Source organism: Protobothrops mucrosquamatus, unplaced genomic scaffold (assembly GCF_001527695.2).
Source record: "Protobothrops mucrosquamatus isolate PMUCROS unplaced genomic scaffold, P.Mucros_1.0 scaffold1829, whole genome shotgun sequence".
Lineage (NCBI taxonomy): Eukaryota > Metazoa > Chordata > Lepidosauria > Squamata > Viperidae > Protobothrops > Protobothrops mucrosquamatus.
The window spans coordinates 41,755-59,540 of NW_015387962.1; the positions used below are offsets into that span (position 1 = coordinate 41,755).

A 17,786-nucleotide genomic window follows, 5' to 3' on the forward strand; every position below is an offset into this window, starting at 1 on the left:
CAAAGGCACGACTCGGTCCAACGCTGCGGCGGCAGTTGTCTCCCAAGCCGCCGCCTGCCTTTCCGCCGAGTCGTGGACCAGATCCTCCGGATATGGCCCAAGCTCCATCAGGAACCTCTCCGGGTCCATCAGTCGCCTGGGACGGAACCATCTAGGCGGTTCCGTCTCCCTGTGGCGTGGGGGAGCGGTCCGGAAGTCCCGAGGCCATGTGATCACCTTTTTTGCAACTTTCTGACAGACAAAGTCGATGGGGAAGACAGATTCACTTAACAACCATGTTGCTAACTTAACAACCGGACCGGTTCACTTTAACAACCGTGGCAAGAAAGTTGGTAAAATGGAGCAAAATTCCCTTAACAAATGTCTCACTCGGTAACAGAAATTTTGGGCTCAATTGTGGTCGTACGTCGAGGACTACCTGTACAGCTGTTCTCGTTAAGCATGAGGTCTTCACAACTGAAGGCGACAGTCAACTATTTCAACTGCCAATATCTTTGCCCTCCGAGAGATTTTTGGCTCACTTTTGAGGGCCTTCCAAGTCAGCCCTACACCTTGTGCCAGTTGGCCCTGTCGTCTCTGTGCTGTAGGAAGGAAAGCAGACAAAGGGGGAGATTTCTTCACACCTCAGCTACTGAAGCTACAGAACCTTCTGCTAAAAGATGTGGTGATGACAGCCGAGAGGTGGAGTGTGACAAAAGAGGGAAAGGTGATTTGAGAATAAGCCTGAACAGTGAAATTCTAGTCACTAATTTAATGCTGAGCTGCCTTGAACCCTCTCTCCCCCGTCACACACTTCCTTCTTCCCCCCTTAATTTCACTGTGTTGCACCAAGAGGTCACCTCTGAAAAGATCTCATGTTACTTCAAGGGCAGAGATGCCTTGATAACTCCTTTCAAAGGGACAAAACTACCTTTCCTTACATTTTATAACCTTCTGTTTTTCAGTCAAGCAGATATCTACAGGCCATAATATACTATTTTTCTAGTGATTAAGGCACCTGGCTAGACACTAGGAGCCTGTGAGTTCTAGTCCTGCCTTAGTCATGAAAGCTGGCTGGGTGACTTTGGGCTAATCACCAAGAGACTGTGAATTCTAGTCCAGTTTTGGTCACCATGATTTTAAAAAGATGCTGAGACCCTAGAACAGTGATGGCGAACCTTTTAGAGACCGAGTGCCCAAACTGCAACCCAGAACCCACTTATGCATCGTCAGGTACCGGGTGGGTGTGGCCCACTGGGTGGGCGTGGCTGCGGTGGTAACGGCAGACTGGGTGGGTCTAAATAGTTCAATCAATCAATTCCAACTTTGCAAGATTTTTTTTTTCCCCTGCGAGAAGTTGAAATTGATTGAACCTTTTTGGGGGGGCACATGGCGGCGGAGGCCTAAAGCGAAAAGGTTTTATAAAACCCAGCTGAAGGCCTAGGACTGGGGCGACGGCGCGCGTGCCCACAGAGAGGACTCTGCGTGCCGCCTCTGGCACCCGTGCCATAGGTTCGCCACCACTGCCCTAGAAAGTGTATAGAGAAGAGCAACAAAGATGATCAAGGAGACTGGAGGCTAAAACATATAAGGAACGGCTGCTGGAATTGGGTATGTCTAGTTTAACGAAGAGAAGGACGAGGGGGGACATGATAGCAGTCTTCCAGTATCTCAGGGGCTGCCACAAAGAAGAGGGAGTCAAGCTATTCTCCAAGGCACCTGAAGGCAGGACAAGAAGCAACGGATGGAAACTAATCAAGGAGAGAAGCAACCTGGAACTAAGGAGAAACTTCCTGACAGTTAGAACAATTAACCAGTGGAACAACCTGCCTCCAGAAGCGGTGAATGCTCCAACACTGAAAGTTTTTAAGAAGAGACTGGACAGCCATTTGTCCAAAATGGTATAGGGTTTCCTGCTTGAGCAGGGGGTTGGACTAGATGACCTCCAAGGTCCCTTCCAACTTTTTTTTTATTATTATTATTATTATTATTATTATTATTATTATTATTATTATTATTATTATTATTATTATTATTATTATTATTATTATTATGATCATCATCATCATCATCATCATCATCATCATCATCATCATCACCAGAAGACTGTGAGTTCTAGTCCCACCTTAGGCATGAAAGCTGGCTGGGTGACTTTGGGCTAATCACCAAGAAACTGTGAATTCTAGTCCCACTTTAGGCATGAAAGCCAACTGGGTGACTTTGGGCCAGTTACTCTTTCAGACCAACCAACCTTACAGGGTTGTTGTTGGATGAGAAATAGGATAAGGAATGATCGCCATCTTGAGCTATTTATAAAAATAAGAAAGACAGGATGAAAAAAACCTCCCTAAAATACATACCCGTATATACTCGAGTATAAGTCGACCCGAATATAAGCCGAGGGACCTATTTTTCCTCAAAGAACTGGGAAAAAATGGTGACTCGCGTATAAGCCGAGGGGGCATTTTTCAGCACACACATTTTTCCGACCGGGCGGGCGGGCGAGAGAGGCGGGCAGAAAAAAAAGGGGGGGGAAATCCACAGACGCTCGTGCAGGGAAAGGGGGAAACGGGTGGGCCGGCCGGCTCCCCTCTCCTCTTTGTGTGTGTGTGTGTTTGTGTCTCTCTCTCTCTCTCTCTCTCTCTCAATTCTCCCCCACCCCAAAAGCGGGGAGGGGGCGACCTTGCAAAAGGGAGAGGGCTTCTCCCGGTTGCGGAGAAGGCTGGAGGTGCGCCTTTCTCGGCCAGCCCGGGTAAATTCGGCCGTATTCTTCAATACGGGCCGGCCCCAGCAGTTCCGGCTGGTTGCCGGCAGTTGGCTGTTCCTCCCTGGCCGCCTCAGCCTCCCTAGCCCTGTCAGTGAGCGCCCGGCAGGGCGCAGCGTCGCCAGGCCTCCCCCCTTCGCGCAAGGCGCCTGGCGTTCCCCCTCGCGCTTGGCTGCGGCGGCCCGGGGTATTCCGTCCCGGCCTTGACACGCAGCGCCACAGGGAACGGAAGGGAAGGGGGGAGGGCCGTACCTGGAGCATCACAGGCCGGGGCGATGCCGGGAACGAGCTGGGCGGCGGCAGNGCCGCCGCCCGGCTCGTTCCCGCCACCGAGCTTATTGTTGCTGCCGCCGCCGCCAGGCAAGTAGGCGGAGCACAGCGCCAGGGGAGGGGGAGCGAGCGGCGAGCCACCGTGAATGCCGCCACTGCCGCCAGGCAAGCAGGCGGAGCGCAGCGCCGGGGAGGGGGAGCGAGCGGCGAGCCGCCGTGGCTTGCCTGGCGGCGGCGGCGGCACCAGCAGCGGCTACTTCGAGGCGCTGACTCGAGTATAAGCCGAGGGGGGCATTTTTCAGCCCCAAAAATGGGCTGAAAAACTCGGCTTATACTCAAGTATATACGGTAAGTAAATAATTCTTTTTAAAAGCTAGTAAATGCAAATGACTTGAAAATGTCAGCTTAGGGGCTGTCTCAGAAACTGACATATATTCTCAAAAAAGCTTCAGTATTGGGGGGGGGAGGGGAGATCCTTTTCCGTTACATTATTGGTGCCTGTGTGGGTCAAAACTGGTGATACAAAACAGAGCCTCTGTTCATGTTTGGTTTAATGATGTTGTTTTCTCGTGTGGGTCCTTGGATGAAAGCCTTTGAAGCAATAATAATAATAATAATAAAGTTGGAAGGGACCTTGGAGGTCATCTAGTCCAACCCCCTGCTCAGGCAGGAAACCCTATACCATTTCAGACAAATGGCTGTCCAGTCACTTCTTAAAAACTTCCAGTGTTGGAGCATTCACCGCTTCTGGAGGCAGGTTGTTCCACTGGTTAATTGTTCTAACTGTCAGGAAGTTTCTCCTTAGTTCTAGGTTGCTTCTCTCCTTGGTCAGTTTCCATCCGTTGCTTCTTGTCCTGCCTTCAGGCGCTTTGGAGAATAGCTTCACTTCCGATTAAAAAGCACAAGGCCACAGAGAAGCCTCTGAAAAGGTGACTCGGGCGCATGGTGGAACTGAGGGGAAGAACAGACTCACCCACGAAAGAAAATGTTTGGTTTTACTGACCTCCAGAGCTGCCATTCGCACTACTTGGTTGCTGTGGTAGAAGAAGTTGGGGAGCACGTCAAAGATGGAAGTCTCAGAGAGGATAAGTTTCTGAGGGGGAAAAAGAGAAGATATTTTTCCACAGAATTTCAATTTTTTTTCTTCTTCTGACTCAAAACCAGTGGCTGGGCCAACTGATCATGTAAAAAAGAGCACAGTCGGACGTAACGGCTTTTCATCCAACCTTGCAAATGTTTATTTATGTTTGTATTTATTTAGGTTATTTTTATAGTCCACAACTCACAAGCATGCAACTGTCTGAAGTGACTGTGGCACTGACTTACAACCAGTCCTCGTACTTACAACCATTATAGCATCCCCAGGTCATGTGATCAAAATTTGGCTGCTTGGCAACTTTATGACAGTTGCAGCATCCTGGGGTTGTGGGATTCCCCTCTGGGACCTTTCCCTGCTGCCTCCCGAAAAGCAAAGTCAATGGCGAAGCCAGATTTGCTTAATGACTGCATGATTCACTTAAGAACTGCAGGGATTCACTTAACAACCGTGAGCAAAGGGATCGTAAAATCGTATGTGACTCACTTAACAAGCACCTTGTTTAGCAATGAAAATGCTGGTCCCCATTGCGGTCATAAGCTTGTTTATTTAAAAAAAAACCACAACTATATAATTTATTCTTCCTGCCAAGCCACAGGGGATACACTTACATACAGAGGACAATGTCTACTGCCTCTCTGTCTGAGTGACTGTATTGGATGCGCCTCTTCCCAATCACTCTCTTTACAGGTAGTCCTCAACTTATGACCACAATTGAGTCCTACGTTTCTTTTGTCAAATAAGACAGTTGTTAAGCAGCTTTTGCCCCATTTCACGACCTTGCTTGCCACAGTTGTTAAGTGAATCCCTGCAGTTGTTAAGTTAGGAACACGGTTGTTAAGTGAATCTGGCTTCCCCCCATTGGTTTTGATTGTCAGACAGTCGCAAAAGGGATCACATGACTCCGGGACACTGCAACCGTCATAAATACATGCCAGTTGGCAAATGTCTGAGTTTTGATCATGTGACCATGGTCATGAGTGTGAAAAACGGCCATAAATAACTTTTTTCATGCTGTTGTAACTTTGAGTGGTCACTAAACGAACAGTGGTAAGACTGTGAGGGACCTGTACTGTGAGAGGATAATTCTACCTTATTTCTGCACCTGATCCATTTGGATTTATATATGGTGCCCACACAGAAGGCTACAAGGCAGATCAGGAACTATTGGTAATTCTGTCTAAATGATTTGAATTTGATTAGCAAAGGTTCTAACCCTCAACAGTTTAACAATGACTTTATATTTTTAATATTTATTTATACAGGTCGTCCTCCACTTATCACAATTCATTTAGCAACCGTTCAAAATTACAACAGCACTGAAAAAAGTGACATGACTGTTTTTCACACTTACGACCATTGCACCATGGTCAATGGTGATCAAAATTCAGAGGCCTGGCAACTGACTCATATTTATGACCGTTGTAGTGTCCCAGAGTCACATGATCCCCTTCTGCGACCTTCCGACAAGCAAAGTCAAGGGGGGGAAGCCAGATTCATTTAACAACCAGGTTACTAACTTAAAAGCTGCAATAATTCACTTAATAACTGTGGCAAGAAAAGTTGAAAAATGGAGCAAAACTCGCTTAACAGATGTCTCACTTAACAACATAAATTTTGGGCTCGATTGTGGTCGTACGTTGAGGATTATCTGTGTATCCAATTTAGAAACCACCCACTCTTAAATACAGACTTACAACCTTACATTGAGTGACGTTCAAAGTCACAACGGGACTGAAAAACGTGACTTACGACCTGTTTACAGACTTATGACTGTTGTGGGATATAAATAACCAAAATAAGAATGGGGATCAGTGAAAGAAAGATACACCCATCGAGGCTGCACATTGCAAACTGTAACTAAAATTAGAGTTAATCCTACACAGCAAATCTTTTTTTACCTGTTGGATTTCTGAAAAATCATCACGAAAATGCCCACTATTACAATTTGATCTTAGGATCCATAATCATCATACCTGCAGATTCTCAATGCAGAACTGGTGCCCGTACATGTCAATAGCCGAGAGGAAGATGGATTCCACCTGATTGTGACGGAGTTCATAGGAGGGCAGGTGGGAAGCGATGAGCACCTAAGTAGGAAACAAAAAGTCACCAGTTGTTTGAACGTTACTCAGGGAATGGAGGAAAATGTGAAATTGTGGAATTTCAAAGCTGGGATTCAGGATCAGGCCTGGTTCTAAAGCTATGGGTGGCACAGAAGGTCTTGGGGAAGATATTCAGATGCCATGAGGTGTTTATTCCTGCAAAGATTAGAATTGTACAGGTGGCAGTCCACCTTTCCATGCCAAAGCTGGATTTTTGAAGAAGCAACATGGAAAGAGCATTGATGCTTTTGAACTTTAGCACTGGAGAAGACTCTTGGATAGCCAAGAAAGAAAACAAATGGATTTTCAAACAAATAAACCCATGAATGCAAATAGCCAGTCTCAAATTATCCTACCTTGGGCATTATACAAAGGTCCAGGTGTTTACCTCATTCTTCTGCCTCTAATTACAGGTAGTCCTCGACTTATGGCCATAACTGAGCCCAAAATTTCTATCGCTAAGTGAGTGAATCATTGTGGTTGTTAAGTTAGCAACCCGGTTGTTAAGTGAATCTGGCTTCCCCACTGACTTTGCTTGTCAGAAGGTCACAAAAGGTCATCACATGACCCTTGGACATTGCAGCCATCATAAATATGAACCAGTTGCCAAGCATCCAAATGCTGCCATGGTCATAAATGTGGGGAAAAAATGGTCATAAGTAATTTTTCAGTGCTGTTGTAACTTTGAACGATCGCTAAATGAACTGTTGTAAGTCGAGGACTACTTGTACTCAGATTTTGCAAGGAACTCTGGCTATCTTGTCATGTAAACCACAGTGACAGGGGAAAGGTAAAAATGCATTTCCTAAACTCTCTGATGAGAACTAGAAACTTGTTTGTTGAAATGGAACAAATAAAAACCAAAAGATTGTCTAGGGTTGCCAAACTCTACAGTTGTATCTCTGTGTTGCTTCCAGGCTTTTAAAATGCTCTACAATTAAAACAATGAAGCAGCTGATGTTTCATTTTTAAACATTTTTAGCAGCCGCCGGTTTCTTTGAACCACACAGCCAGTGGGACAATTTTGTTCTTAATAAATAATATGTTATTTCATCTGTTTTTGTTCTTGTTCAGTTGCTAAGTTGTGTCCGTCTATTCAGGACCCCAAGGACCATAGCATGCCAGGCCCTCCCTGGCCTCCACTGTCTCCCGGAGTTTGCTCAAATTCATTTTCATTGCGTCGATGACACATTTAATCTGTTAGGATTGTGTGTTAAATTAAATAGATATTACTTAATCTGTTAGGATTGAACTGTTAATTTTGGGAAACAAAAATTAAAATTATTAAGTGAGCCAATTCTGCACTGCTATGTTTGATTTGGTCCAGTTTTTTTCAATAGGGAAGTTTCCTCAGGAAGCAAATATCTGAGGTAAAATTCATCTGCTTACAAGCTCCAACTTCTGTGTTTTCTAGCAGGATGATTTGCTTTAACTTAGCAGACGTCAATCTCATTTTTTTGTGACAGAGGGCACCAACCATGAAAAGGCCACAAAAGGCAACAAAAATAACCAGGAAAGACGCCGATGCCAACAGTGCCAACATAATGATGATGGCTGCTGAGAGGTTCAAGGGCACAGATAGCAACCCAGCAGAAGATAGCTAAAGTCACCAAGAAGCTTCAGACACCCTTTTATTATTTTATACAGGTAGTCCTCGACTTACGACCACAATTGAACCCAAGATTTCTGTTGCTGAGGGAGACAATTGTTAGCGAGTTTTCCCCCATTTTACGGCCTTTCTTGCCATAGGTGTTACATGAATCACTGCAGTTCTTAAATTAATTACATGGTTGTTACGTGAATCTGGCTTCCCCACTGACTTTGAATGTCAGAAGGTCGCAAAATGGGATCACATGACCTTGGAACACTGAAACTGTCGTAAATATGAGTCAGTTGCCAAGCATCTGAATTTTGATCATGTGACCATGGGGAGGTTGCCATGGTCGTAAGTGTGAAAAACGGTCGTAAGTCATTTTTTTCAGTGCCGTTGTAACTTTGAACTCAGTGAGCTGTTGTAAGTCGAGGACTACATGTACCCCTTGTAGTTTAAAATAAAATTAAAAAACAACAACAACCAATAAGCATGTTTCTCTTCTTTTCTTTTTCTTTCCTTCCCCTGCTCTCTGACTTCTAAAATGGAAACGAAGGGAACGACGGGGGAGTTTTAAAAAAAGGAGCTTCTACCAGCGTAGAATTATTGAGAGACAACTAGATTTCATCTCTTTCCCCACCTCCACATTATTTTAATTATACAGAAAAGTCCCTATCAGCAGAGAGCTCTCCAGGTATAGAGCTGGTATTTAAATTGGAATGTGAAATGGAGAACTTAAGAAAAGGGCAGAAAAAACCCCAGCAAAATCAAGTTTTATTTGAGTTTGGGAGGAAAAAAAAGGAAAACTTTGACGGCCCCAGGGGAGTCATTAAGAAGAGACCGCTGCTTCTTTTTACACAGTGTGTTGGGGTTCTCTTGCCAAAGTCTAAGCCATATATTTTGTTTTCTGCTCCTGTGATTTGTGCTATGTCTTTCAGTCCAACCCCGGGGCGCCCAGGTTGCCAGCTGGGTGCCAGCAAATGACACTGGGCAAATAGGACAGAGAAACAAAGGGGAAGTTGAGTAATTGACTCTCCTGATCATGAGATGGTTGTTTTCACACTGTCCTAGCTTAAGGTCATCGGGCAACCAGGTAATGGAGCCACAGGCAACCTACGGAAAATCAGGAGATGACAGGATTGTCTTACCGCTCGTTTAGTGACGGTTTGAAGTTAAAACGGCACTGAAAAAAGTGACTTATTACTGTTTTTACACTTATGACCGTCTTAGCATCTCCATGGTCACGTGATCAAAACTGAGACGCTTGGCAACTGACTCATATTTATGACGGTTGTGGTGTCCCGGGATCATGTGATCACCTTTTGCGACCTTCTGACAAGTAAAGACAATGGGAAGGCCAAATTCACTGAGCAACCGTGTTATTAACTTAACAGTTGCATAGGTTCAGTTAACAACTGTGGCAAGAAAGGTTGTAAAATGGGCCAAAACTCACTTAACAGCTGACTTGCTTAGCAACAGAAATTTTGGGCTCAATTGTGGCCGTAAGCCGAGGACTACATGTATTCCTATCTGGAAGGTGAGAGTCATGTCTGGGAATTTGTGCCAAGCCTAGAGAAGAAGGTTTGTAATGTCAGGAGATCTGTGATATACTGCTGAGAGCAAACCCCACTCCCTTCTTGCACTGATAATGTTACCTAGTTGGGTAATGAAACGTCTGCAAGAAAATAACCAAACTCTGAGAGCACCCAAGACTCCACTTTTGAGTATTTTTTTGTCTTTGAATCTGGAGAGACGTGCTGCTCTTTAGTATTTCTTTTTTTTTTTTATAAATATTTTATTAGATTTTATAAGGATAAAGGGGAAGTAGGGTCAATAAGGGTATAACAAGGAGTGACAAACAAAAAAGGTTAGACCAGGGGAAGGGATCAGTACAATAGTGGGGTTATCCCCCACATTAAATCAACGCTTCAGCAAGTAAACCCGTCTGGGTATACATATTCAATCATGATAATTAATATAAGATAACAATACTTGATATAATATTACTAATTATATTACTAATTAATCAAATAACTTTAGCACATTAATATATTACTTATTAGTTATAGTTACTTATTGTTAAAATCACAAAAAGAAAAAGGAAGAAGAATTCATAGAAATAAACATAACAGTTAAATACAAAATAACAGTATTTCATAACCTTTTCTCATTCTATCGTGTTGGTAAAATTTATCCCATGTTTTAAAATAGATTGAGTCTTCTTTCTCTTTCATTTCTAAAGTTAATCTGTCCATTTCAGCACATTCAAGTATTTTTATTATTATAATTTGATCAGATGGTAGATTTTCGTTTTTCCAAAATTGGGCAAATACTATTCTCGCAGCTGTTAATACATGTAATATTAAGTACTCATTCTCCTTTCCATAATTAGATCCTAATATTCCTAGCAAACACAATTCCGGTTTAAATTCTATCTTTATTTTCATCATCTTTTCTAACCACATATGAATCTTAAACCAAAATTTCTTAGCGTTAGGGCATATCCACCAGAGATGGTAGTAAGTGCCTGGTTTTTGTTTACATTTCCAACAAATATTTGAAACGTTTTTAAAGATTTTCTCTAATCTAATTGGTGTAATTTTTAGTATTTCTAATGATGGTAGAATCTTATTGGATCCCACAGTTCAACCTTGAGCTACAAATATTCTCTTCTATGCACTGCTGAGTCAGACAGTTTTTTGACTCTGATTCCTGGCTTAACTCTCCATAGTGACTCCTGGTTAATTCTCTGATTCTGAGATATGCCTGATGGGAAATGTAGTATCAAACTTTAAAGGTATCAGACTGCCTACCCTTAACGGAAGGCAGCAATGGGACAATGTATGATCAGGGCATACTTTGAGATAAGATAAGCAACCAATGAGATAAATAAGCAGGATAAGTTGGCCTAATGTTGTCTTAACATTGCTAGAGGTTACCCTTATCTATGTTTTACCTGGCGGGCTCGTAAGGCAACTCTGGCGTTTGTGGTCTTACTTAACTGGGTCAATTCCGTCAGAATATTGATCAGCTCATCGGTCAATGTGGGATCTCGGCCACACAACTGATCCTGTCAAGAAAACAAAGAACTTCTTGATTTACAGACTCAGCATCCAAGGGAGACCTACTTCTCAAAATATAGCCTCCACCCCAGATCATACATTATAATCTATAATTTATTGATACAAAAACCAACACAGAAAAGCCAAATTTGTGGAATAATATAGTAACATACAGGCTTTTATAGAAAAGAGATTCTGGTTTGCTCCTAAGGGAAAAAGGCATTTTCACTAAAGAAATTTCGCTCATATTTTGAAGTGAGACTCTATGACTTTTATTTTTATACCGGTAGGTATTTCTCCCAAGCAAGTGTTGGCTTGGAGGTTTACCACTGAATATTAATAAAAATGAGACGTAGCGTGTATTAAAACAGTGTTTCTCAACATTGGCCACTTTAAGATATGGGGACTTCAAGTTCCCATAATTCCCCAGCCAGCCATGGGATTTGAAGTCCAAACATCTTAAAGTGGCCCAGTTTGAGAACTGCTGTTCTAAAAAGAAGGCATGCTAGAAAGAATAGAGAATACACAATAACATAGTTGGAAGGGACCTTGGAGATCTTCTACTTCAACCCCCTGCTCAAGCACGAGACCCTATATCAGTGATGGCAAACCTTTTAGAGACCGAGTGCCCAAAAACTGGCCCCGCCCACACTCCACCCACTGCCCCGTCCCCGCCCTGTCCCCATCCCGCCTCCCCGCAGGGCCACTCACCGCCTCCAGGGCCCACCGCTGATCACCCAGCAGCGCCATGGTGGCCATGCCCTCTGCCCGCACCCCACAGCATCAACTGTGCGTGATGGGACATGAGAGTGGAGTTTTGTCTATACTGCCTGGCTGCCATGTCCTTGGCTGCACTGCTCCGCGTGGGCCACGCTCAGGGACAACTCTCCTCCAGGGGGGCTGCTGGTGAGGAGGGGGTTGCGGGGGGAGGCAAGGCTAGGGCAATGGCACGTGTGCCCACAGAGAGGGCTCCGAGTGCCGCCTCTGGCACCCGTGCCATAGGTTCGCCACCACTGCCCTATATCAATCCAGACAAATGGCTGTCCAGTTTCTTCGTAAAACCTCTAGTGATGGAGTACCCACAACTTCTGGAGACAAGTCGTTCCACTGATTAATTGTTCTAACTATCAGGAAATTTCCCCTTAGTTCCAGGTTGGTTTTTTCCTGTTACTTCTTGTCCTGCCTTCAGGTGCTTTGGAGAATAAATTGACCCCCTCTTCTCTAAGACAGCCCCTCAAATTTTGGAAGACAGCTATCATGTCACCTCTTGTCCTTCTCTTCACTAGGCCAGACATACCCAATTCTTGCAATTTTCCTTCATATGGTTTAGCCTCCAGCCCCCTAATCATCTTTGTTTACATGCTGACATAGAGCAGGCGGAGGGGAGACAGGCTGGAAGTCCCATAGACTCCTAATAACCTAATATTCCTTCTTGTGAGTACACACTCATTGCTTTAGCTATCTAGTAAACTGAACTCTGCAAACTAATGCCTTCCGGATATGTGAACTTCAGTACCCAGAATTCTCCAGCCAGCAGGATTATTATTGGGAATTCTGGGAGCTGAAGTCCTCTTATACAGAAGGCGCCATGACTGTGAAGGCTAAACAGCACCCACTTTAAAAATTCAACAACAAGATGGAAAAAATGAGAAATGTTATGGCTTTTACTGGCTTTTCAACACTACCCCACATTTGTTCTTGGGCTGAAAGATAGAGAATTGCCTGACGTCACCCTTGCCGCTTCCATGCTAAAAGAGAGGATTCTTCTTCTTAGTTTACTATCCTCACCACTGGAAGACACTCTGGGGATAAAATGGAAGGACTGGTCCATGGTCACCCATGGTTCTCAACAGCTGAATGGTTGCACTGCCCCCCCACCACAGTCACATGACCCCATGTCAGACAGGTCAGCTTAATGACTGTTTGCAGCGTTCCATGGTCATGTGGTCATGTGACCATAACAACTATGACATTCACTTAACAACCGCCACTTTGGCTTAATGACTGCCATGAAAAAGGTCATGTGGATCCCTCAGGTTACGACCACAATGACTTATGACTGTAATTCCAGACTCAGTTATGGTCATGAGTTGAGAACCACCCGTATGGTAGTTCAAGTAGGGTCGACCATCTTAGAAACTATGATATCTCACACCAAAACAGAATGCTATGGAAAGCAACTGAGCAAAAGCATGGAGTTCTATCAAGGATAGGTCACGGGTAGGCAACCTTGGCTCTTTTATGACTCATGAACTTCAACTCCCAGAATTCCTGAGCCAGCATGGCTCAGCATGGAAACCTCTCCCTTTCTCCTCAGCATGGCTGGCTCAGGAATTCTGGGAGTTGAAGTCCACGAGTCATAAAAGAGCCAAGGTTGCCAACCCCTGGGATAGCTAAACAAAATCTCCAGAAGACAGACAGGATCTTATACAGCAACCAGAGTTTCTTCCTATGTGTTCATCTATTACCGGTAGTCCTCCACTTACAACTATTTGTTTAGTGACCATTCGAACTTACAATGGCACTGAAAAAAGTGACTTGTGACCATTTTTCACACTTACGACCATTGAGGAATCCCGATGATGATCATGGGACACTTGGCAACTGACTCAGATTTAGGACAGTTGCAGTGTCCCCGCGTCATGTGACCACCTTTTGGGACCTTCCGACAAGCAAAGTCACTGCGGAAGCCAGAGTCACTTAACTCCCGTGTTACTAACTTAACAAACTTCCGTGATTCACTTAACAACGGTGGCAAAGAAGGTCGTAAAATGGGGCAAACCCCACTTAACGACTGTCTTGCTTAGCAACAGAAATGTTAGGCTCAATTGTAGTCATAAGTCGAGGACTACCTGTAAGTCACACCAATAGAAGTGACTCTTGATTCAACCCGTGGCAGCTCTTCCACCAGCCCTGAAGCACCAGCCTTACCGAAAACGACAACGGTTCCTCCTCGAAAGCTCTCAGAAGGACTATAGAGGTAGATCCCCCCCAAAATGGAAAAGCAGTTTAAAACCCCATCTTGGAAAGAAGGATTCATCAACTCCCCCCAAAAACGCAAGGCATGCAGCACCAGTGCTCAGCTTTCAGCCTGCCCCGATCTCGGCAAAGGCCTCTGACGTCTTCTTTGACAAGGCCTAACGCCTCTCCAGCACCCCCATGTAATTACACACTTGAGTGACTGGACTCTGAAGGAAATTGAAGGCCTGAGCTGCGAACAGCTGCCATTTTTTCTCTCCATCATGCCAGCATGATTACTTGAGAAATGAACAGCCCCAGCTCAAAGCTACTCCAGAATTCTCAGAGGAAATATGGCTCTGTGTTCAAATAATGAGATTCTTAAGGCAAGCGTTACTTACAGTCACACGGCAGGAAGGGAAAGGAAAGGAAAGGAAAGGAAAGGAAAGGAAAGGAAAAGGGAAAGCATGGGAAGTAAATAGAGAAGAATAAAAAGAAAGGAAAGAAAAAAGGAGGAGGAGAGGAGAGGAGAATGAGGGAAGGGAAGGGGGAATGAGAGGAGAATGGAGGGGAAGAGAGGAGAGGAAGAATGGAAGAAGGAAAGGGAGAAGAGAAGGAAAGAAGATGAAGGGAGAGTGTGTGTGTATGTGTGTGTGTGTGTGTGAGAGAGAGAGAGAGACAGAGACAGAGAGAGATCTTCATATTGTACAGATTATGATTTAAGTAAGACAATGGCGATATGTATAGCCATCAAGTGTCAGCTGTTCTAAGAGACTGTGCAAGAAGAAAAACAGTGCCTTGTTTAAACTTTTAGCTGGGCAAATCAGTTTCTAGTGACAGGAACCCTTCACATCTTTAGCAAAAAGAGAAAAAGATGCAGAAGCACAAGAAGAGGCCTGAAAAGCTCAACCCTATTAATTAGCGTCTTTGAAAGCATGACACAAACTGTGAGGTGATGGATGCCATCAATCCCGGGGTTAACTCTCCCACAGGCTACATTAAAAAAAAAGAGGCATTTTTCTTCAGCTCAGCTATATTTTAAAATACCCATAGTCAAACATTTTACTCCTCCAGGTCATGGGACAAGGGAGAGGCCTTTATCTTCTCTGCTTTTGTCTTTTTAGTTGAAAAAGATGGGATTGGAGATTTGGGGGACATCAGTGGCCAACCCAGAAGAATTGCCCCAGCACCTCCAGCCCAATTTTTAAATGAGAGATTTTGAGGCAAAATAAGAGATTATTATTATCAGACCTCAAGAATGGTGGATGGCTGTGACTGGTGAATTTTAGGGGGAAGGCATAAGAATGCAAAACGAGGACCAAGTCTGGCTATCTGGTTTGAAAAGGTTAGCGCTATTAAAACAGCTGCTTAACATGCAGTTATAACATGCAGGTGATTCTCTGAACAACTGTTGCTCCAGAAGGGAAAACAATTCCACAGGGAAAACAATCCAATCCAATTCCAGGTGAAGCCAGATTTCTCCCTCTTCATCTTTTCAAAATGGAGGATTTTGTCTTTCGCTTCTTAAAAGACAATCCCTTTGACGCATCTTTGCGGATTATGCTGATCCATGTGCTCCACAACAATGTTTTTTCAATCTTGGCAACTTTAAGATGGGTGGACTCCAACTCCCAGAATTCCTCAGATAGCAACCAAGATTTCCCTAATCAGTAACTTTCAAGTTGTGTGGACTTCAATTCCCAGAATTCCCCAGCCAGCATGCTTTAAGGCAGGGTTCTTCAAACTTGGCCCTTTTATGACTTGTGGACTTCAATTCCCAGAATTCCTCAGCCAGCGTGCCTGGCTAAGGAATTCTGAGAGTTGAAGTCCATAAGTCATAAAAGGGCCAAGTTTGAAGAACCCTGCTTTAAGGTGTGTGGATTTGAACTCCCAGAATTTGGCCAGGGGAATTCTGGGAGTTGAAGTCCACACATCTTAAAGAGGCGGACGTTGAGAAACACCGTTCTACATCTGTTATTTAGCAGCTGCATAATCATGTGTATAAACATTCTTGTGGACCCAAACAGGTAGAAACCATGCTAAATTGCTGACACGTAGAGTATTCTTCAAAGAAATCCATTCCATTCCCCTTTCCAGCGACCACTTGGATGGACTTCAACCAACCAACCAACCAACTTCAACCGTCCATCCATTTGGTCCTCACAGTGGCATTTAAAAACAATAAATGACAAGAGTGGCCTTAGGGGAGTTTAACGGCATGCAAGTTTGATAAATAAATAGACGTCACTCCATCACTGGAGCTTTTTAAGGAGAGATTAGACAGCCATTTGTCTGAAATGATGTAGGGTCTCCTGCTGGAGATCTTCCAACTCTATAATTCTGCTGTTTTGTTAAATAAGCATATGTAGACTCCAACTTTCAGAATTCTGGCTGGGGAATTCTGGGAGCTGAAGTCCACCCAGATTAAAGCTGTTGAGCCTGAATGCCAAATGATAGGTCTGCTCTAGTACTAGCAGTTCTACCCCACTGCTTTAAATCTGAAATGAGTCATTGCTACAGATCGATCACACCGTTTTTTTTATAACTCCTAGGTACAACTCTCAGCTATATTTCAAAGGGTGTACTAAAGAGCGCTAAAGAAATGGTGCCCAAGAGCTTCACTTACAATGAGCATTGTCACAAGGAGGTTTTTCTTCGTCACCTGGGCGTGGGAAAAGATGTAGTTGAGGACAGCGTTCATGTCGCTTTTGTTCTCCTCCCGAAGAGCAAAGACACACTTATCATAGTGACCTGCAACCAGGAAGCCAAACGTGACATTGATAAATAAGAGATGCTTGATGACAAGAAGGATGGCATGATGGTTAAGATGCTGGGCTTGTCGGCTGGAAAAAACAGCAGCCCTGGGTTCGAGACCCGAGCGTCACCCGGCAGGGTGAGCACCTGCCTACCCCTCGCTCCTGCCTACCTGGCCATTCAAAAGCATGCAAAATGTGAGTAGATAAATGGGTACCACTTTGACGGGGAGGAAACAGCGTTCTGTGACACCATGCTGGCCACATGACCACTGAAATGTCTTCTGATTGGACTGGCTCATGGCCTCAAAACAGAGATCAGCACTGCCCCCTAGAGTTGGCAATGATTAGCGGAGCAAAATCTGCAGGGACTTCTTTCCTTCCCTTGATTACAGGCTGCAACCTACCGTGTTTTCCCCGATAATAATAATAATAATAATAATAATAATAATAATAATAATAATAATAATAATGATGATGATGATGATGATGATTATGATAATGAGAATAATAATAATAATAATAGTAATAATAATAATAACAACAACAACAACGTTGGAAGGGACCTTGGAGGTCATCGAGTCCAACCTCCTGCTCAGGCAGGAAACCCTACACCATTTCGAACAAATGGCTGTCCAGTCTCTTCTTAAAAACTTCCAGTGTTGGAGCATTCACAGCTTCTGGAGGCAGGTTGTTCCACTGGTTAATTGTTCTAACTGTCAGGAAGTTTCTCCTTAGTTCTAGGTTGCTTCTCTCCATGCTTAGTTTCCACCCGTTGCTTCTTGTCCTGCCTTCGGGCGCTTTGGAGAATAGCTTGACTCCCTCTTCTTTGGGGCAGCCCCTGAGATATTGGAACACTCCTATCATGTCCCCCCTCGTCCTTCTCTTCATTAAACTAGACATACTCAATTCCAGCAACCGTTCCTTATATGTTTTAGCCTCCAGTCCCCTAATCATCTTTGTTGCTCTTCTCTGCACTCTTTCCAGAGTCTCAGCATCTTTTTTACATCGTGGTGACCAAAACTGGATGCAGTATTCCAAGTGTGGCCTTACCAAGACATTGTAAAGTGGTATTAATACTTATATTAATTTTTGCTCCAAAAGACGCCTTAGGGCTTATTTTGTAGGAAATACGGTACTAAATGCGTCCGTCTGGCTGACGATCTTAACTGGGGCTTATTTTTGGGGTGGGCCTTATATTATGAGTG

At 44.1% G+C, this 17,786-nt stretch overlaps 1 protein-coding gene across 1 annotated transcript in view; it reads right to left on the reverse strand.

Moving 5' to 3' along the window:
- LOC107294095 (acetyl-CoA carboxylase) overlaps positions 1-17,786 on the reverse strand; it is a gene marked incomplete at its 3' end in the record, with an annotated part of 122,076 nt that overhangs the window by 39,946 nt on the left and 64,344 nt on the right. The window contains exons 22-25 of the mRNA XM_015823301.1: positions 16,452-16,576; positions 10,762-10,875; positions 6,086-6,199; positions 4,017-4,106 (exon numbers count right to left, since the gene is read on the reverse strand). Of these exons, the coding sequence (XP_015678787.1) occupies positions 4,017-4,106; positions 6,086-6,199; positions 10,762-10,875; positions 16,452-16,576 (443 nt within the window). The remainder of the gene's footprint in view (positions 1-4,016; positions 4,107-6,085; positions 6,200-10,761; positions 10,876-16,451; positions 16,577-17,786) is intronic.